The 21,528-nt window shown below is 41.9% G+C and overlaps 2 protein-coding genes across 3 annotated transcripts in view; one reads left to right on the forward strand and one right to left on the reverse strand.

The window, feature by feature from the left end:
* Positions 1-1,470: 1,470 nt before the first annotated feature.
* On the forward strand, positions 1,471-13,809 carry usp12b (ubiquitin specific peptidase 12b). The gene is made up of 10 exons (XM_079184945.1): positions 1,471-1,603; positions 3,217-3,297; positions 3,414-3,497; positions 3,936-4,065; positions 4,479-4,759; positions 5,427-5,503; positions 6,009-6,092; positions 6,275-6,472; positions 7,163-7,241; positions 9,538-13,809. The coding sequence occupies exons 1-10, from the start codon at positions 1,556-1,558 to the stop codon at positions 9,637-9,639; spliced, it is 1,164 nt and encodes a 387-aa protein (XP_079041071.1). The 5' UTR covers positions 1,471-1,555; the 3' UTR covers positions 9,640-13,809.
* Positions 13,810-16,587: 2,778 nt separating this feature from the next.
* The window catches only part of arhgap36 (Rho GTPase activating protein 36), a 37,401-nt gene continuing 32,460 nt past the window's right edge, over positions 16,588-21,528 (reverse strand). For both annotated transcript variants that reach the window (XM_079184398.1, XM_079184399.1), the window contains exons 5-12: positions 20,202-20,427; positions 19,946-20,001; positions 19,343-19,493; positions 19,107-19,255; positions 18,673-18,843; positions 18,492-18,580; positions 18,174-18,400; positions 16,588-17,555 (exon numbers count right to left, since the gene is read on the reverse strand). In XM_079184398.1, coding sequence (XP_079040524.1) covers positions 17,245-17,555; positions 18,174-18,400; positions 18,492-18,580; positions 18,673-18,843; positions 19,107-19,255; positions 19,343-19,493; positions 19,946-20,001; positions 20,202-20,427 — 1,380 coding nt within the window. In that variant the 3' untranslated portion in view covers positions 16,588-17,244. The remainder of the gene's footprint in view (positions 17,556-18,173; positions 18,401-18,491; positions 18,581-18,672; positions 18,844-19,106; positions 19,256-19,342; positions 19,494-19,945; positions 20,002-20,201; positions 20,428-21,528) is intronic.

Consider the following 21,528-nt stretch of genomic DNA (forward strand, 5'->3'; position numbering starts at 1 on the left):
TGTATGACATTGGCTACCATGTTATCTCATTATTTGCAATAGTATTACTATTATTATTCACGTACAGCACATGTAAATAAATATTCCTGATCACTGACTGTGGAGAGAGAGAGAGAGAGAGAGAGAGAGAGAGAGAGAGAGAGAGAGAGAGAGAGACTGATCCATCCCCTCTAATATTCCCGTGAGTCCAGACTAAATTGAGCTCCTCTCTCCAGCCTGGACTCAGACATCATTGCTTGTAAATGATGTCTTTTCCACTTTATGTTGGGTAAAGTGGAAAAAATTAAATTCACTATAGAGATTAATTGTAGGTTATGGTTCTAAGAAAAGAAAGAAATTAATAAAGAAATAAGTAAAAATGAAAAATTAGTTTTAAAAAGAAGTGATGAACAGAAACTATTTCCTTCCATGAATACTACATAACAAGTAAATTCAGCATTAAACTTGTAACTTAAGTAAAAATACAAACGTACCAGCATCAAAATATACTGAAAGTAACCTACTCAAAGTAATATAACTCATTATGTAGAGTGACTGAAGGATTCCCTTTAATGTTGCAGCTTGTAGGGGTGGAGACAATTGTATTTACTGCTGGGTAGCTTAAAAATTCATGAATAAAGTTATATGTTATCATATGGTGGTATATGGTAGATTATCTCGTGGCCTCAAGACACAATTTGGTGTAATAATGTTGTAGTGAGACCTAAATATTGATTGAAGCACCGCCCGCCGATTCTAGCCCTTGTGACTACAATCGAGCGCACTAAAGAGCTCCTGATTTGAGCGTCGGCGACACTCCCTCTAAGCTTCCCTCCGGGAGGAAGCTGGCAGATACGTTGAATAACACCGGAAGCTACGTGTATCATTTTCAAAATAAGATAAAAAAACAAATACATATTTATACTTCTTCTCTACTACATTTCAGAGGTAAATATTGTACTTTTTACTCCATTAGCTTTAGTTACAAGACACTTTCTAGATTTAGAACATTAATACAAAATATAAATGAACCAATATATTATGGTATATTATTACAGGATAAGCTATCCAGCAGTTTATAAAGTAATTAACAATTAGCTCAAGTGATGACCACATTAATGGAACAATAACTGTAATACAATAGTATAATATATGTACTTCTGAAATGGGCCATTTTGCATCAAGAGTACTTTTTATTTGTGGTACTTTGATGCTCATACTTTCATTCTTTTGTACCTTTACTTTTGACAGCAGGACCTCTTACTTGTAAAAAGGTATTTTTACACGAAATGATTGCTACTTTTACATAAGTATAAGATTGTAATACTTCTTCCATCAACATTAGCCAGCGTTAATTCTAAACGTTGAGAGCAACGGTTAAACCGGAGTCAAATTCCATGTTTTCTTTTTTTTTTTTCCGGTTGACGTCTTATTTTGAATTACATGACCGGAACTCGCGTGTGCTACCCTGTAACAGCACCAGAAGGTAGTTCCGGCTCTTCTCCCGGAACTCTGCAGCCGCATCGGCTCTGATAATTTCCACATCGGGGGTTCGGTCCAACATGGCGGCTTACGGATGGAAATACTGATGACAGTCCGAAAGATCGCCTCGATTTGTACGATGGTAAGCAGCCGATATTCGGCTTTAAATTACGGCATTTATGCGCCTCTGGTCCCGGTGAGCCAGGACAGCTAAAGCTAAAGCTAGCGGCTATGCTAGCTTGTTTGCTAACATCACAGACCAACAGGATGCTAATAACACAAACAGGGTTCCCAGAAAGTTGTAGCCTGTTAGCTAACAGTTAGCTCTCTGGCTACACGAAGAGGCTGGTTTAAGTTTAACAAATAAAACGGGTGTTATTACGTGTAAACGAAGCTTGTTTGACAGTTTATCTATAGCCATCTTTGTTTGTTTACGCGAGAAGGGCAGGGTCGAAAACTAGCTAGCATTAGCCTGCTAGCTTAAGATAAGATAATAACAATAATCTTTTATTAGTCCCGCAGTGGGGACATTTACATAAAAAGTAATAATTAATGGTAGCCAACAACAGCAGCCATTGCTGGGACATTAGGACAAAAGTTGTGTTGCCCACACAGATGAAAATAATGTGTGCCATTTTATGACAACAATTACTTATTTTTTGAAATAGCTGTTGCACATAAAAGAGGAACAAACATTTATATGGTCAGCGGATGTAAACAACTGCAGCCAGGTGACATTAATATCTGTTATAATCTGTATTTACTGATTCAATTCAGCATTTCCTGTCATGGGACGAACCGTGAACGTCTCAACTGGACGTCTGTCTCTCTCTATCTCTCACTCTCTCTCACTCTCTCTCTCTCTCTCTCTCGCTGTCTCTCTCTCTCTCTCTCTGTCTCTCTGTCTCTCTCTCTCTCTCTCTCTGTCTCTCTGTCTCTCTCTCTCTCTCTCTGTCTCTCTCTCTTATCACGTCAGCTTCCAAAATGTGAGGACGTTTTAAACTTTAGAATGTTTGCTTCTCTTGTTAAATATTAAATAGATATTTGTCAAGTAAGTAAGCTATTGTTACACTTCAGCACTCGTATTGAAGAATGTCAAACGTGTGAACGCTCGGTCTAGATTTGGGTTCAGTCTAGATTCGGGTATCGTTTAGACAAAAGCAGTCAAACCACGAGGCCCGGCCGGTGGTGATGTGGTTCAGCCCGGCTCTCTGCTCGTATTGAACGAACGATTGTCTCGTGTTCCAGACAGACGTCTCTGTTCACAACCTGTGATGTTGTTGTTGGATAAATAGCCTCGACTATCAGCCTTCACCGGCTCTCCTCTTGTTGACTTTACATGGACTGCGATGTGATGATGATGATGATGATGATGATGAGTAACAACTGAGTGACTCCACTGAATCAGCCCTGAAGGAAAAGCTGCATCATCCTCCTCCTCCTCCTCCTCCTCCTCCTCCTCCTCCCTCTGCTGCCTTAATATAGTGTTTGATGACAGAAACACTCACTCCCCTGCTTGCATTACGATTGTTATATATTGTTTATATCTCACACAAACATGCCTATTAGTTATTATAAAAGTAACAAGTAATGAGACTCAGCGCTGAGGAAACAGGCGGTGGACGGTCCATCAGAGGAAACCTGAACACAATGAGGAGGAAACAAAGAGGACAAAGGAGGCATTCTCAGGATCATTTCATGTAAAATAATATATTCTTTGTCCATTAAATGTTTCTTCTTCTTCTTCTTCTTCAGGGCGCCAATGCCTCTGCCTTGGAAAAGGAGATTGGACCGGAACAGTTTCCCGTTAATGAACACTACTTTGGATTGGTCAATGTAAGTGTCTCACACACAGTGTGTCGCTGGTGTAAACTGTAACTCGGTGTTGAGCTTTACTGCTGGAAGCCTCCACGTCGCTCATCCTGTCTCGTTTTCTTCTTCTTTTGTTCCAGTTTGGCAACACCTGCTACTGTAACTCAGTGCTGCAGGCTCTGTACTTCTGTCGACCGTTCAGAGAGAAGGTGCTGGCATACAAGGTGAGTAGAGGGGGGGAGGGAGGGAGGGAGGGAGGGAGAGAGAGAGAGGGGGAAGTAAAGACAACAAATAGAAAGAGGTTAGGAGCTCTGAAAAATGCAAGCTGTCAGAAAACAACTGCAGAGACGATGAGACCGATGAGAAATGAACTGTGCTTGAAAAATATACTGTCAAAAATACCGTGAATGTGGAATTTATCATTTTTAATGAGAGAAAAATGCTCGAGGAATCTTATCCTCCGGCTAATAATATCTTTGGCAAACAGACGTAAGAAAAGTTTTATTTATTTTGTCAAGGTTCAGGCTGGATGAAGCCTCACCTGTTACATCAGAGAAAGTTAAATATCTCTTGATAGTAAACGTCCTCTCCTCCTCCTTCCTTTTCTTCTTCTCCACCTTCTCCTTCTTGTTCTCCTCCTTCTCCTCCTCCGTCTTCTTCAGGTGCAGCCGCGTCGTAAGGAGTCCCTCCTCACCTGTCTGTCTGACCTGTTCAACAGCATCGCCACGCAGAAGAAGAAGGTCGGAGTCATTCCTCCCAAGAAGTTCATCTCCCGGCTGAGAAAAGAAAACGGTAAAATACAGATATCGTACCGTGAAGAGGAAGGAAGGAAGGAAGGAAGGAAGGATGGAGGGAGGGAGGGAGGGAGAGAAGGATCCTCTTCACCCCCCTCTCTACTTGAGTTTCTAAACGTGTGACTTCCTGTGTTTTTCTCTGGAAAAAAACATTAATTCCAACAACAACACCAGGTGTTAATGTTCTTTCATCAGACGAGGCACAGATGAGTTAACCGACTGGTGACGGAGAAAGGAGGAGAGAAAGGGAGGAAGAGAAAGGGGGAGGGCAGCTGAGGAAATAAAATATTCAGCCAAATCCTGCAGATGAAAAAGAACAGATGTTGATGTTTACTTTCTGTCTCTGTTCCTCCTTATTTACTTCCTTCTCTATTCCTCTGACCACTTCTCTCTGACTCCTCCCCCTTTCAGAGCTGTTTGACAACTACATGCAGCAGGACGCCCACGAGTTCCTCAACTACCTCCTCAACACCATCGCCGACCTGCTGCAGGAGGAGAAGAGCCAGGAGAAACAGCAGAATGGGAAGCTGGTGCAGAATGGAGGAGGCGGGACGGGAGGAGGAAGTGAGGGAGGAGGAGGAGGAGGAGGAGGAGGAGAGGGGGAAGGAGGAAAGGAGACACAACAGACTTGGGTCCATGAGATTTTCCAAGGAACACTGACCAACGAGACTCGCTGCCTCAACTGTGAAGCTGTAAGTCCTTATTTTAGGATTTAAGTTAGGATTTATTTACCTTTAACTTTATAAAACTAGTCATCTTTCTTTGCCCTTAAGCCCCTCCCACCTGATGGTCATGTGACGCACTTCAGACAGTAACCAGTACGACTCATTCTCTTTTTTTCGGTTAATGGTTTTGCTTTGCAGTGTAAGTAGATGTTTCTCATGGTGGTGTAGATTAACCTGTGATTGGCTGCTGTCACGGGTTAGATTTTTCTAAAAGCCTGAAAGCAGCCAAGAGGAAGTGCAGAAGTCTGGTTTTCTCCCAAATCACTCGAATTATAATATGCTGAAAGGGTTGTTTTGGTGTTTTTGTCCAGTGACGGCAAAAAAATTGGCTATAAACATGAGAGACAGGAGACTAACAAAATTAACTTTAACCAAAAATTATGTTTATTTGTTAATTCGTAATGATTTCACACAAGTTCCTTTAAACCTCAAAGTAAATTTTCATCTTGCTGAAAATGGTAAATTTATAGAAGTTGTGCAGAGCAGATTATAGACTTATTTATGTATTTTTTCTTTTTCTGATGGCAAGTTGCTTCCTTTCTCTCTAACATCGTTAGTAAACGTCATCTTTTACTTGTTTACCTGACTGGGCCGTCATCCATTTAGACCTTGAGTGTGTTCACTTGCGTTACAGGTGAGCAGTAAAGACGAGGACTTCCTGGATCTCTCGGTGGACGTGGAGCAAAACACCTCCATCACGCACTGTCTCAGGTAACGATCATCCACAAAAAGAGAAACTAGTACGGACAAAAAGGGAAACTAGTACGGACAAAAAGGGAAACTAGTACGGACAAAAACTAGTATGGATAAAAAAGAAACTAGTATGGACAAAAAAAAGAAACTAGTACGTACGAAGACTAGTACGGACAAAAAGAGAAACTAGTACGGACGAAGACTAGTACGGACAAAAACTAGTACGGACAAAAAGAGAAACTAGTACGGACAAAAACTAGTACGGACAAAAAGAGAAACTAGTACGGACGAAGACTAGTACGGACAAAAAAGAGGAACTAGTACGGACGAAGACTAGTATGGATAAAAAGAAACTAGTACGGACGAAGACTAGTACGGACAAAAACTAGTACGGACAAAAAGAGAAACTAGTACGGACAAAAACGAGTATGGACAAAAAAGAGGAACTAGTACGGACAAAAAAGAGAAACTAGCACGGACAGAAAAGCTATTGATTTGACATGTTTGTGTGTTTTCTTAACAGGGGCTTCAGCAACACAGAGACGTTATGTAGTGAATACAAATACTACTGTGAGCAATGTCGCAGCAAACAGGAAGCCCAGAAAAGGTGAGTGACATCGTCATTTCCTGTTTCAGAACAAGTCTTTTATTTGTTCTTTGTAGTTGTTTTGAATGTTGACTTAAGGACATGTCAGTTATTTTAATCTCATCTAAATGACCACGTTGGTCTCTACAGAGCTTCAACCGCAGACAAAAATGTCAAACCTTTCTTCTCCGTCTCTCCACCAGGATGCGCGTGAAGAAGCTACCGATGATCCTCGCCCTCCACCTGAAGCGCTTTAAGTACATGGACCAGCTGCACCGCTACACCAAGCTGTCCTATCGCGTCGTCTTCCCGCTGGAGCTCCGCCTCTTCAACACGTCCGGGGACGCCACCAACCCCGACCGAATGTACGACCTGGTGGCCGTCGTCGTTCACTGCGGCAGGTAGGTTCTTCCTTTAACTACATTTCATTACAATTAACATAGTACAATTAAATACAAGATACATACAATAACAATAAAAGAGATAAGACATGTTGGAGACAACACTGACTACGTTTACAAGCACACTAATATTTTCCACTATTTTAATTTTGTTTTATGTCTCATGTAAACATATTCTGAGTTAGGTTCTATTCCGAATGGAGCATTTTCAGATTGAAACGTGTGTGATGTGTTGATCTTATTGCATGTTAGAGGTCAGCTCGTGTGTTGTACAGTACAAATATTCAGACATGAACTGCGTGTAAATGCTACATTTCTTTAGCCATTTAAACGGCTTTGTAGGAATGTTGCCAGATCAGAAAAAAATGACTATTTGGTGCATGTTAACGTAGTTTGTGTGTAGCTAGCATTAATAATAAATCTCTGTGTTTTATGAGGCCGATTAGCTGACGTGTTCTGAACGTGATCGTATGCAAGTGATGTAATCGTCCAGCTGTGCATAAACATTATATGTGAACACAAAAGGCTGTAAAACTCAAATGGGGCTGAAATATTTTATTTTGTGCCTTTTTTTTGAACAACCGACAGAATCCAGGTTTACACGTTTAAATGTTTACTGGTGGATAAAGTAAAAGCATCTTTAGGTGTGTTGTTGTCGGCGTCTCACTCGTTGCTCCTCCTCCTCTGCAGCGGTCCAAACCGTGGACACTACATCACCATCGTCAAGAGTCACGGCTTCTGGCTGCTGTTTGACGACGACATCGTAGAGGTAAGAGACACAAAACCACGTTTTTAATAAACAAGACATTCCTTTCATTTTACAGTGATTGGAAATCATTTTTCAGCTATTACTACGTCTACTACCTCCTCTCCTACAATCACCATTACCGCTACTACATCATCTTCTACTAGTACTTCTTCTTCAATGTTTTCTACTACTACTATTACTGCTTCTCCTACTAATACTTCTACTAGTTCTTGTTTTTCTTCTACGTTATATACTACTACTTCTACCTCCTCTCCTACTGCTGCTACGTACAAGCCTTTAGTTATTTCTAACTTTTAAACAAGACGTCAATCTGTCACTGAAACAAGATTCAAATGTTGGCCGTCGTGAAACTGCTTCTCTCTAACGTGTTGACAGGACGTAGAAACAGAACCGGCGGTCTGACACCCGTCTAGCGTGTGATAGCACTCAGCTAACAGCTGCCATGGTGTTAGCGACCATAGCGTGATGATCTATCAATCCAAAAAAGGCAAATTCAGCAGCATCCCCCGGCCCTGCGACGTGTCAAAAGTACTTGAAGTCAGACCACAGCTCTACAGGCTGAAGCTCTTCAGGCTGAAGCTCTTCAGTCGCTGGCAGTCGACCGCGTCAGAACTTGGCCTGAAGCCTCGGTGCGCTGCTGTGTTCCAGCTGCAGACGAGTAACCTTTCACTTTATTTCTCCGAGGACAGGAACATAGCGGTTAACTGACCGTGCAGTGATGCCGGGTCAACGCTCCGGGGGTGTTTAATCCGTGTTAGAGACAAATGTACGAACAGGGTTCAACACAATATATTCAAAGTCTAAAGAAGTTACAGCTCTCTGTCACGTGCTGTAGATTTATTTTACAGGTCTACAATCTCTGAATATTTTCCTAATAATTCCCCGGAGAGTTTCTTTTGGAAAGAACTACATCATTTTGTTCCCATTACAAGGTAATGAGGATCTTTTTGGAGCATTTAAACTTCTCCATCTAAGTGAGATAAATGTTTAGCCCACTAAAAGTCTCTCTTTCCTAACAAGCAGTTGGGATTAACTCATTTGAAGTTTAACAATTCAACACAGTATTTATTATTTGGACTAAATGACATCGTCCTTTCTTTGAATCATCAGGAAATCATTCTGTACATAATGAAGTTGATCTCTGAACCTTCATTGTGGTCATATTTCGTACCACTGCTGTTTGAATGCAGAGGAACCTGCTCAGTGCACGACGGCTGATGTTTGAACCCGAACTCCTCGCCGCCGGTGTGTTTTTCCACTATGATGGGAGGGAGGCCCAGTCGAAGAACATCTGGTCCAGTAACTGACCGAGTTCTGGAAGATTCCGCTGAGTTTGCGGAGCAGAAACGCACACTCATCATTTCTTTATGATTAGTGGAGGTTTAATCTCCCCGTCTGTCTCGCCGCTTTGTATTCCAGCTTTGAAATTTATCTTTTTACTCTTTTTCTGTCTCTTTGCACCTGGAATAGAAACTGCCTGACTCTTCTGAAGCCTCTTCTCTTCTCTTTGTTTCTCACTCCATTGTCTCCCTCGCTCTGTTTGGACAAAGCTGCTGCACCAAAAAAACAGTTGTCAGGGTCAGAATCTCAAGATATTCACCACTTCCTTGTCAACATACTGACTTTGAAAGGGAAACAAAAGCCTCTGTGAGAACAGTTGCACAACAAAGTTCAACAGCACAGCTGTGAACTGAAGAAGGATTTTACGCTGAGCAAACAAAAACCTCCTAAAAGACTTACGGTCAACTTTAGAAGAAGTTTACCAAGAAGGGTTAAAACAAACTAGTCCTTTTTCTTTTTGCCATATATACTTTATTTTCACGTGAAGTTCAGGAGGCGGCTCGTTTCTGGAGGTAAAATGAGTTTGTGACTTTAGAGACAATTCTTTAGCGCTTTTTCCTGTTTCCCCCAGAACGTCTTTATCTTATGCTAAGCTAAGCTAATCCCCCCCCCCCACCTGGTTTCAGCGCCGTACTCCACACATACAAACCCTCGAAAAGAAAGCAAATAAGCACGTTTCCCAAAACTGTCAAACTATTCTGTGAAGCACAGCTGCCATCGAACTGTCAAGAAAATTTCGCTTTTTTCATCGCTAAATTTCGCTAAATTCATCGGTAAAGTACTAGATTGTGTTCTGGTCTGACGGTGAAGTACTTCTGTGTACTACAAGTGTTGCTAGAGTTTTTAACTCTTCAGATTTTTTTCCTTTCTCGTTGCGCAAGTTGGTGAAGTTGTGCATGAAATCCCTGCTCGGCTAAACTCTTAAAATCAAACATTTTATCTTCTTTTCTTGTAGAAAATTGACGCGCAGGCGATCGAGGAGTTCTACGGTCTGACGTCGGACATTTCCAAGAACTCTGAGTCGGGATACATCCTGTTCTACCAGTCCAGAGACTGACCCAGCCGGCGGTGAAATCCCCCAACAAGACTGTACGCCCGACAGAGGGGGGATGGGGAGGCCCACTGGCTCCGCCCCCCTTCCCACTACGCTCACATAAGTACCCAGGCTTTATTTCCTGCAGGCGGAGCGCCACTCGGATCGGTCGAAACATGTGCGGGTCGCTACTGCCAGCCTCCTGGATTACGACCGCCCGCATCCTTCTTGAGCACCTTAAAAAAAAAAAATGTTTAAAAGCGCGGGGGGGGCGAGTAACACCAAATCCAAGAGGCTGACATCGCCGGGAGCACAGCGGTCCAATTGTTTTTGGGACAACGCAGAGTAACCAATCAACTGTTTCGGATGAGACACAGGATTGTAGACCTCATCACAGTAACCGTCAGTCTTCTTCAGCGTTTTTTGTTTGTTTTTGTGTGTATAATATACCATGCTAAGTTAGCCTTACGCTAACACATAGGTACCGCGCTTTCATCCCCCCCCCAAAAATGTAAAAATCCACCAGGAGATGGGGAAACTAATATCTGACAGCCTTGTTTAAAACCCCCGCCTGTCATCATAAAACCACTGACGCTATTTTTAGTGATGGAATAACTTGAACGTGGAGCGAAGCAGTTGCTAGTTTGCAGTGTTTGCATCATGAAGTGGTGCTAAAAACATAAAGTACGGCGTTATAACCAGCCACGAGAGAGACGCTGACGAATCTTATTATTATTATTATTATTTCTGTTTTTGAAGAATTTATCTCAAATTAGTGCAGTGCCTGTTGAAAACATGGCTTGTTAAAAATCGGTAAAAAACTAAGAACGGTGAGCCTTACAGCTCACCAATGACGCTGTTGTGGTTTTAGTTTTGAAGTTTTGAAGTTACTGGTGTGTCGTGCCATTACGGGTCATGTTTGGTGCCACAGCGATAAAAAAAAGGATATCGAACGAAGTGTTTCAACGTTAAACTAAAGTATTTTTAATCTGGCTTTTCGTGGTTTCAGAAAATTTCAAAATTTTGATTTGAAAGATTTGTTTTTAAACGTTTTTCGACTTTCCTTTAACGCCAGAATCTGCACATTTATACCTTTTTTTTCCTTTTTTTTTAAAGGGACACACACACAGATACGAATATGAAGTATTTCCTTTAAGTCAGTTCTGACATCCAAACTGTCGCACTATGTACAGGTTGAACGTGTCTCTTAGCTGGTTCAGTCCACCAATCACATGCTGGCAAATGTGTCCTCTGGCTGGAGTGTTCCTCCTGCAGCTGCAGCTCTGGCAGCCGGTCAGACTTTTACATAACATGTTTTCTGCTCCAGAATCTTAAATCGGAGCCTTCAGTCGCGCTGATGTGGCGCGTGTCGGTCGAACAACACATTTCCTCTCCTCCTGTATGATTTAAAAACCTCATTTAGCTCAATAAGGAGGAGTTCAGGGGCGGTAACAACCTCTGATTTAATGTCGACGCGTTCTGATTTAACAAATAAAACCCGCCGAACATTTGCAGTTTCTCCAATGTGAGGTTGCTTCTCACGATCTCTTATTAAATTCAGACACTGAGACTTTCCGCTTCCTCCTTTTCCACTTCCGTTGTTCTCGTTTTAATGCACAAACAAACCAAATGTAGTTGTTTTTAATGCTCCAAGCGCGTGAGGCTCCTCCCGACTGGGCTGTCCCACATCAACAAACAAGCTCACCCCGTCACCTTTTTTAACAGATGGCAGAGTGAATGGAAACGAGCTCTCTGCAGCCTTCAGAGGTGTTTATACTCTGCAGCGGTTGAGTGGGTCCGGGCAATGGGTCAAGTATTATCTGAATGTTAAAATGTACAGTAACGCAAAAACAGGGCTGCTGCTGCTCCAACTGTAAAGTACCAGTTGGAGTCGGGTACATTTTGAATGATCTGAAGTTGCTCTCTTTACTGCTAAGACGAGAAAAGCACTTTTAACACAAATACTTTATTTAGAATATTTTAAGTCTTTTATTTTGACGCCCAGGAACAAACGTAATGCAGCTCAGTTAATCACTTTATATACAGACTCATCATCTGTCCCATTTTTTTTATTCAGTAGTTAAAATCCTGCTGCATTCACAACAAAGTATGCGTTGAGAATGCAGCGTTTTATCGCAGCCACAGACGTGTGCCGAGGTCCTTGAACATCTCGCTTAGTTCAGCAGAGGGAGCAGCTTCAGATGACGCGTTCAAAGTCAACACTATTTCTTTTTTTCCGGATGTTTTTGCGTGTTGTTTTGGGGATCGATCCACTTCATTTTCCATCATTTCAAGTAAAAAGAAGTAGTTTACAGGTTTATATTCAGGCTCCAGCAGAATCTGTGGACGGTTACCAAATGACGTCTTCGTATTTTAAGCTTTTCAAAGGAAACTTTTTCTTTTCCTCATTGTATGACTGAACAAAAATAAGCACAAAAAGCGCGTTATTTGGGGGATAAAAGTCTACAGATTCCGTTTGGAGCTGGTTATGAGTCTGTCTCTCAATGGAAATCGTTGATCCCCAAAATCTGTAAATGTGTCGGTTGAAATCTTTTGGCGTTGGTAACCTATGTTGAAACAAGGCTCTGTTTTTAATTTAAATACTATAAATATTATTAATTTGTTATCTTTTTCTTAGATGTCTCACTTGTTTTTGATATATGTCACTAATTTTACTAGTCTACCATTTTTGTGTAGGCGGCTTTGGATATTTGGAGATTATTTTGGGTGTGTGATTGATGTGTACATAAATACAGATATAATTATTGGAATATAAATAATTGCTTGCTTTAAAATAATCGGCAGACCTAGATCCAAAAATATTAGTGTAAAAAGTTATGCCTCAAAAAAATACTTTATTGTGTTAATGAATCGATACGCCCGGCGCTCAAAAAGTAACAAGCCCCACCCGTCTGGCGTCCAGGGTAACGTAAACCAAACAGCCCCAAATTGAATTAGCTCAAATGTAATCCGTCACGTCATAGCACACAGAAAAAGACTGATTTCATTAAGATACTCTGAAGAAAACTACAAGTTTTCCTTACAAGAAACTACTGTGCAGAGAGTGACTGACCTGTCCTGTGTATTACTGTCAAAGGAAATGTCCACTTTAAAGTACATCAACGCTTAGTTATTTGTTCTTTTTGCCTCTCTTACATAAGTTGGTGTTTAGTCAAATGGAGATGGCGTTTTGTTAACAATCACAATGTTGAAGAGTAATAAAATATGACTCTATTGGCCTCACAAAACATCCAATTCACTAAAAGAAAGAGAGGGGTTAGCTCCGTTAGCACTTTCACCATAGTTTGCAATGTTAGCGCTGTTAGCACCTGTTAGCAATCGTTAGCTATGAGCCACTGGCTCGCCATCAAAATGTTGAGAGGCAATAAAAATGCCTTTTTATCTTTAAATATCCAGTATCAGTATTTCTTTATAACGTACTTTGACAAATCAGTTGAACATTTTGAAATGTCTTATTTTTTGACAATAATAAAATGATCTTAAGTCTTCAGCATTGTGATTATTCACCTGATCAGTCTTAAGGGAGTTGTTTCCTGAGGGTTTTTAATAGCAGAAGCACAAACAAAATATAACGTTAAATACCGAAAAGCTGACGTATGCAGGTGGATATTTCCTTTAACAGTTGTTCTGTCCTCTGAAATGTCCCTTCTGGGCTTCGGTCGTCCACATCATCCTTCTTCTTTTCAGACTCACCAAGAATGTAAATGTTTGTATGTGACGGACTGAAATGTGTCTTTAACACTCTGATATTGTACGTTGCAACTGACTTGTGTGCAAAGTGACAGCAGCCGCACAGACAAACAAACTAATTATTTATATTATACTAAAACGAGCCCCATGCAGTCAGAAAAGATTCAAAAGTAAGTTCATCTTCAATCTATAGAAAAACACTCTTTGGTTGAGTCTTTTCTGAAATGTCTGCTCTAACTTTGACACTATCCTCAGACACAGAAGTGGGTTTTTTTGTTTATATATATATATATTATATATATTTTGCGGCACACATTTAATTGGCATGAAACAGTTTGTGAGCTGCTGCTGCTGCACACACTGCCGTCTGAAGTTCATTCTGAATACATGTAGATGCAGTGAAGTTTGGGAACGACGGCTGGTTCTAATAAAAGTGTCCAAACTTGAAATAAAACACAAACTGGTTTTTAAAATGGAAACATCTCAACTGTCTTCAGTGTTTTTTTATGAGAGTATTGAGTTCATTTCAATTTAGCTTTAAGTGAATAATATGAATTTAAGTTATTGTTTTCAGAACAACTCTAATTATTATTTCGACGTGCTATAAGAGTGAAAAAAGTCAGCGTATAGCACGTCGGAAAAAGTCATCGTATAGCACTTTGGAAAAAGTAAAAAAATTCATCATATAGCATGTCGAAAAAAAGTAAAAAAGTCATCGTATAGCATGTCGAAAAAAGTAAAAAAGTCATATAGCATGTCGGAAAAAAGTAAAAAAGTCATCGTATAGCACGTTGAAAAAAGTAAAAAAGTCATCGTATAGCACGTTGAAAAAAGTAAAAAAGTAATTGTATAGCACGTCGGAAAAAAGTAAAAAAGTCATCGTATAGCACGTCGGAAAAAGTGAAAAGTATATATGACATGCTATACTGTGACTTTTTTTCAACACACTGACTCTTTTACGTTACTTATTTTGACGTACTTCAGCTTAGTACGACTCTTTTCCATGACGTGTCGACATAAACCCAGGAGGTTTTTCATCAATGGTTATTTGTAGAAAGTGTTATTTAATGTATAGGTTAAATATTATATAGGTTATACATTTTTCGACCAAACTATACAATGTCATTTTTTTATATATTTTTCGTTATAACTGCACTTTTTCATAACATTTTTTTTTTACAAAGCATACTATGTCATTTTTTAACATACTTTAATCTATGACTTCTTTTCAACATGGTGTACTATGACTTTTTATGACGTAATGATAATAAAAAGTCAGAACAGTACGCCATGTCACAAAAATGTTGATTCAACGTGATTCATGTTTTAACGGCGCAGGAAAAGTTGCAGCTCAAAGGCTGTGAAAGTGATTTTAAATACATTTAAAGAAACAAAACAAACGGCGTATCACAGAAGTTTGATTTTGTATTTTCACTCTGTCGAACAAGATGTTTCTAGTCTGTCGCAGTTCTTTCTGAATCAAACCGGGAAGACAAAAAATAAATTCTGCAGCATTTAATTCAAAGTGGAAAGCAGGATGGTTAAGATGTGCGAGGTCATCTTCGCCTGGAGGGTTTTTCCGTCGTCTGACTCACAATATTGCTTTTCAGATGCTTCTTACTCTGCCAAAAGTGTGACCAAAAAAGCTCCCAGAAACCCTTGAAACTAATTACTGCCCTAACTCAGAACATCTCGCCCTCATCTCTCCCGGCACATTCAACAATAAGCAGTGACGCACAGATGCAGTTTGACATTTAACTCTCTGCAGGTGGGTGGTACATTATCTGGAACATGTCACCCACAAAGAAAGTCAAAAATAAATCGTGTTTTCTCCTAAAAGAATCCAAAAGAGCAGCCGGCACTTTCACCTGCTGAGGTGAAGGACGGACTCTGTACAACTTCTGTGTTCGTGGTAAAGAAATACAACGTTAGAATGTATGAAAATGATGTATCCATCCATCTGATCAATGGAAAACATGGTTTCCTACTACAAAGAGGCCAGTTTGGCAGCACTCCCCAACCTTTACACGTTTAATCTGAACATTTGACCAACATTACACAAGTCTCTCTATGGTAGGAAAAAGCTTTAGGAGCGTAAAGAAAGCTAATGTGGTGAACGTCGCCCTCCTGTGGTTAGAAGAAAGTCACGATGCTGCTGAAAACAGACTGCAATGCCTTCACATTTCCTGCAAACAAGTCTAATTCTGAAGACGTCTCGACATTCAGGGACAAATGTGGTTGAAAAGCAAAAGTTGAACAGCTTTTCAGCTACTGCTTCACAGGGAAATATAGACATTACGACATGTAAGTTTCACCGTACGGTCCAATTTACATCACATCTTCCTCAGCAGATGAAGCTGCACAGCTTGTGGTTGTGTTTGTAGGTGAACACACTGTTCCCCTCTTTTGTTTCTTTGAGGAATAAACAAGTTCTGCTGCAGAACATTAGTTAGTTTATTTTCCTTCAGAAATACTAAAGTGGTTCAATGCTGCGTCCACGTTACGTGGGAATCACGTATTAATCAGATATTGGGAGTCTGCTATTGACAAGATAAAAAACAGGACTCTTATGTGATATGAACGCAGCGTTCGACCTCTAAGGAACACATGAAACTTATCCACCGACTTCGGCCCAGTTTTAATTCTATTGTCGTTACGTGCGGAACGCGCTGGTTCGTGCAAACCGCTATTTGACCCACAGTCCAGCTGCTGAACATCTGTACGTTTGGCTGATTTATTACAGATTCCAGTAAGAAAGAAAGTGTTTCCATCATCGCTGCTGTGTCTGGATCCTCCCAACTCCACATCTCTAGAGGTGAATACGTGGTGACTTACTGCAGAGCTCCTTAAAATACAGCAGAGCAAAGGTTGAATGAGCACATAACACAGACAGCGTACGGTATTCAACACTTTCTCAGATGTTTGAAATCCCACTGAGGTGTGAAAAACAGATCAACTGGCCATCAGTTGGTCAAATATTGAGAGTCGATGAATCGTTAAAAAGTCATTTATTAAGTTTTCCCTGGTTATGACGTATTAGTCTGAAGATGTCCGCTGGGACTCTGAGGAACACGTGATGTGGTGATTTGCAGAATAGATGACGTTAAATAACAGACATAAAAGTCTAAAAGTGGGAGATTGTTCAGTTAAATGTGTTTCGACGTGAAGCTCATAACTACACGTTGAGATACGGCGACGTGAACGCCGTTGAAATAAACTCAGATGAAACAAACAAACGCAGGTAAACAAAAGTTCTGGCTCTAATATATTTGTTTATTTTCCGCTGAGATGCCATCAGGTGTTAACATATTTCAGTGTTGGATAGTTGTAGATTATATTTACAGTTAATGCAGCTTATTGCAGGTTACTGAGGAACAACAGAAAGCAGAAGGTATGAAGTAGATGAAGAAGAGTCCATGCAGCTACACGGTGATGCAGGTCTACTGTACGTATTCAGGGGTGTGTGAGTAAAAAGACATCATGGACACATTGTGTACATCTCAAGGATTACTGCATCCACTTTCCTTTCATCTCATAAACAGTTATTTATCCTCTTCTTCTTCATGTGCTCTCCAAAAAGTCTTTTGTGTGTTTATGTGACATTTCCTTCTTCTTCTTTGTCCCAGCCACACACACACACACACACACACACACACACACACACACACACACACACGCTGCGTTCCAGGGATGCCTAAAAAGTTGGAAATTCCAAACGTGCTCCCTTAAAATTTTGAAATTTTTGTTTATAATCTTAGAAAGACACTTAACTTTTGTGCTTTAAATCAACAGTAGTCTGTTGTAAATGTAACAGGACATTGGGCACATTTTTGGGGGGAATTCTGACCTCAAAACACACACACACACACACACACACACACACCGTTCCTTCATATTTCCCCTTGTTCTCGCCCGTCATCATACCATCGTCTCCGAGCTCGACCCTTTCCCGGTGAAAAAGTCCCAGAAGTTGGAGGCCGGCTTGCCGTCCTCCTGCGGCGTCTGTCTCACCCAGATGCTGCTCTCCGTCGAGCCGCTCAGACTGGAGCAGCTGCCGCCGCCGCCGCCGCCCAGCGTGAAGCCCAGAGCGGGGCCCCGGCGGTCCTGGGCGTCGTGGTCCTGGCTGAGTCTGGGGGCGGAGGACGAGGACGGCAGGGCCAGGCTGAGCAGGTTGTGGTGGGAGTGGAACTGACGCATGTGGCGGATGGATTTACCTGAAGGGGCCTCACCTGGAGGAATAAAAGATGAATGCAAAAACATTCAAGACAGTCGGAATGAACAGGAAGGTTTTTACCTTTTAGGCAAACTTCAAGATTAACGTTCTCAAATTCTCACAGTAAGACTTTAAAGAAAGACTACGGAACAACGAAACCAGGATCAATCATGTGGTATTCATCATTCCTTTACTCTTCTTCCTGTGTTCCTTAGTGCTCAAAACAATCCTTCATGTTAATATTGATGGATTCTGTCACCACTAGATGGTGCTGTGGCCACATTGTTCGTCCCAGCACACAGCAACACATGTTCAGTGTTATGATCAACATAAACGAGCATCTTATTGTAAAGATGCTGTAGTGTACTGTAGTTTACTCGGGGTGGGGGGGATTGTAACTTCAGATTTTCCTACATTTTATTTAAATAGAGCAGTTTGTTCAAGAAAAATCCTCTTAAATTGTTGCTGTTTCACCAAGTTTCCATAAGATCTAAAAGATGTCTTCTTTAGTGTTGAAGTTGCTTCATTCTTATATTTAAGTTTATTTAACTATTCTAGGTTAACATAATGACGACAAGTTTAAAGGTCACATAGGTCAAGTATTGATATCTACTCGGTGAGGCCACATGCGTACCGTATCTGGTTTCCTGGCGCTTCCTGTTCTGGTTCAGCTTGAGGACGTTGAGGAACACCTCGCTGCTCAGGCTGCCCTCGTTGCCGTTACCGTCCGGCGGGAAAAGCGGCGACGGAGGCTCCGGCGGAGACAGACTCCCGCTGGAGGCCCCGACGGAGTCCAGAGAGGCCCCCGTGTCCCGACGACCCCCCGACTCGCTGCCGCTCTCCACCGTCAGGTGACTGCCGCTGGACGAAGGGACCAAACATTAAACATGTAACATCGGCAGAAAAACATAAGCAGCTCAGTGGATGTAATACTCTCGGGGACTTGACTTACCTGAGTTTCCTACGCAGCAGATAGTCGATGATGTCCGGGTCCGTCTGGATCAGACTCATCAGGACCTCCTGCTGCAGCTCTGCAGACACCTGCAGGGTCACACAAACCAGACCTTTAGATTGGATCTTAAAGAGCAAATTAGAGGCAAATATCTCATCTCAACATGTCATCATCTGCGTACCATGAAGAGCCTCCTGTGGTTCTGTACGAGCAGCAGGGTCACGCCAATGATCGCTGTGCTGTCCTCGATCCCCATCGCGTGAGGACTCGGGTCTCCTCCTCGCTCCTTCTGCAGCAGGTTGGGCCCGAAGATCACCGCCAGGTTCGCCGCCGTCATCTTGTTACCGGGGATCTGGACGGAGAGAGGACGACGGAGAACGGTGGTCAATGTGTTATCAGGTTGAGTTCAATCGATCTTGATCCACTTTAGTCGTTATTGGCTCTAAACCTGCAGTCGCAACATTACAATAAATGACCAAGAAAGACACAAAATGACCCCATAGAGGCACAAAACCACTAAAAGATGCACAATGACCACAACGTCTGTCCACCAGGGGCCCGTTTGTCTCGTAACCCTGACTTCCACTAGCTCAATAGAACGGGTAAAGCCTGTACCTCCTCGTCGGTGGTTCCCACGCTGTCCTGGGCGAAGCTCTGCACGGTGTGCAGCAGGCTGAGGAGGCGCAGCAGGGTGTCACAGTTACAGGGAGGCAGCAGGTAGAGGAGGTGCTGCAGGTACTGAAGCTGGTCTGCTCCCCTCAGCACTGCAGGGAGAGGAGGAGGAGGACTTAGCTCTGGATTGGTACAGGTGTTACAGCTGTTTTAGTCACCGTGTGTGTGTGTGTGCTCACGGTTGGCGTGCAGGAAGGCGGGGTAGAGCTCTCTGGGCAGCAGAGGATCAGGAATCTCTCTGAGGAACTCTTTGAGCAGCGCCGCCACATCGTGGACGCTGTGCTCCTCGTCCAGCTGGACGTCCACCCCCGTGTCGAAGTCCTCCAGCAGCTGAGGAGCACACAGAGAACAAATGTACCCACAAAATATTTTAAAAAAGAAAGACACATGTAGGAAAAGACAGAATCACACACGGAGGTCAAACAGGAGTCACTTTCCCCCCCGATGGACACAAATTCTCCAAAACAGGATGTCACACATCGTCAGCTGTTCCCTTGAAGATTATTTTCATTTTCCACTCTGACGGGAAACACGGGGCCATGAATCACTTTAATCTCCTTATTGGTCACATCATCAGAAACTTGATTACTTCCAAATACGAGTCGGGAAGTTTTAGGGAAATAATCGTTCATGAACGACGGAATCGTCAAATCAAAAGGTTTGTTTGTGTTAATGTTCTACATTGTCATTTGCAAGTGCCTTCATTATTTCATGTTGTTGATTGTAAAAAGAAAAATGTTATTTCAGATGTTTTGTGAAAATCACAAATCAAACGTCCTCACCTGTCTCACTCTCTTCTTAGAGCTCCCAACTCTGAAGATCCCCACCGTCTGAAGACCTGGGGAAGCAAAATGGTGCAACAAACAGCCTCATAAAGTTCCATTCATCTACATTTAAAAGGGAAAATAATCATTCAATGTGTCTATTTAAATGATTGTACATTAAAAAAAAAAACTCGGAACTTTATATTCACGTTAAAAGAGTTTTTGGGGACGCCAAATGGCACAAGTGAGCTGCAGCCGCCAGCGCGTGTCTCACCGTAGGTCTCGAGGTGACTGCAGCACCTCTCCAGGACCCGGGGCACCTGTTTGTAGATGGGGTTGAGGCTGAGCTTGGTCTGGGTCCTCCCCTCCGACGAGCCGCCGCCGCCGCCGCCCGGCATCTTCATGAGCTCCAGCTCGGCCGGGTGCGAGAGCTGCAGCGCCTCCAGCAGGCGAGACTGACTCTCCACGAGGTCGGAGATGGAGTCCACCGACAGACCGCCCTGCAAGAGCAAGAGGGTAGTTTCCTGTGAAGGCGGAACTTTATTTTGAAAAGACCTGCATGCAGGAAACGGGCGGAAATTGACACGTGTTGCTGAACCTTTGTAGGAAAACGAAAAATAAACTTTCAACCGTTGAATAAGAGTCCTAGAAAACACGTCAAGCTACAAAAGTTTACAGAAAACTAAAAAGCTGCATCACATTTTTTCGGCCACTAGGGGGCAGCAAGCTGAAAAACAACATATTAACACGTTCTCACTATTTATACATGCAGCAGATACTTTATCATTTCCTGCACTTTTAAACATCTCTCTGGGTTCAACACATGAAGTAATTTAAACTATTGATTAGTTTGGCTTTAAATGAAGAACAAGAAGAAACACTCAGAGAGAAGCGCTGACGGGAGACAATGGAAAGAGCGTTTTGTGATGGATGTCAGGAGAAGAAGAGGCCATCCCATAAACCTTTGAGAGGCTGACAAACGAATACCACAGAGATATATAAATCACTCGTCGTGTGACGTGAAATTAATCGTTTCTGGAGGAACGTCAAGTGTCGGAGGAATTTCCAAAACAGCAGTTCAGTCCAAGAAAAGTTAAACAGCTCCAGAGTTCAGGACTCAATTCAACCGGTTTGTCTCTTTCAAAGCCTCTAAAACTTTATTAACCAGGTGTTCCTGAAGGAATGGAGTTCTGAAGTTATTTAACTTAAATACAGTTTTAAATATAAAGCTGTCTGTGTGTTCTTCTCATATCTGGAGAAACGCTCAGGCTCAGAGCTAAGACAGTGCTATGAGGAATTTTGGACACTCGATATATTCAACGTCACTCAACATCGACATCCAGGGTGTCGGGTTTTATATCTTGTGAGTAAAATCTGAATCTGCAATGTAACCAGCAACACGTCCTCTGTCAGGTCGATGTGGTACTACGATGTTTTCCTCTGAAGTAGAAGTACACATGACTGTAAGTAATTGTTGGTATGTGTGGTAAGTGCTTTGGAGGCCTTTTTAAAAGTGAAAATTAAAAAAAAAAAATTTTAAACTTTTAAAAGTTAAAAAAAATTCTGGGGGTACAATCCGTTACAATAGTAACATAATTCAA

The sequence above is a fragment of the Pholis gunnellus genome, assembly GCF_910591455.1.
Source record: "Pholis gunnellus genome assembly, chromosome: 23".
NCBI classification, from domain to species: Eukaryota; Metazoa; Chordata; class Actinopteri; order Perciformes; family Pholidae; genus Pholis; species Pholis gunnellus.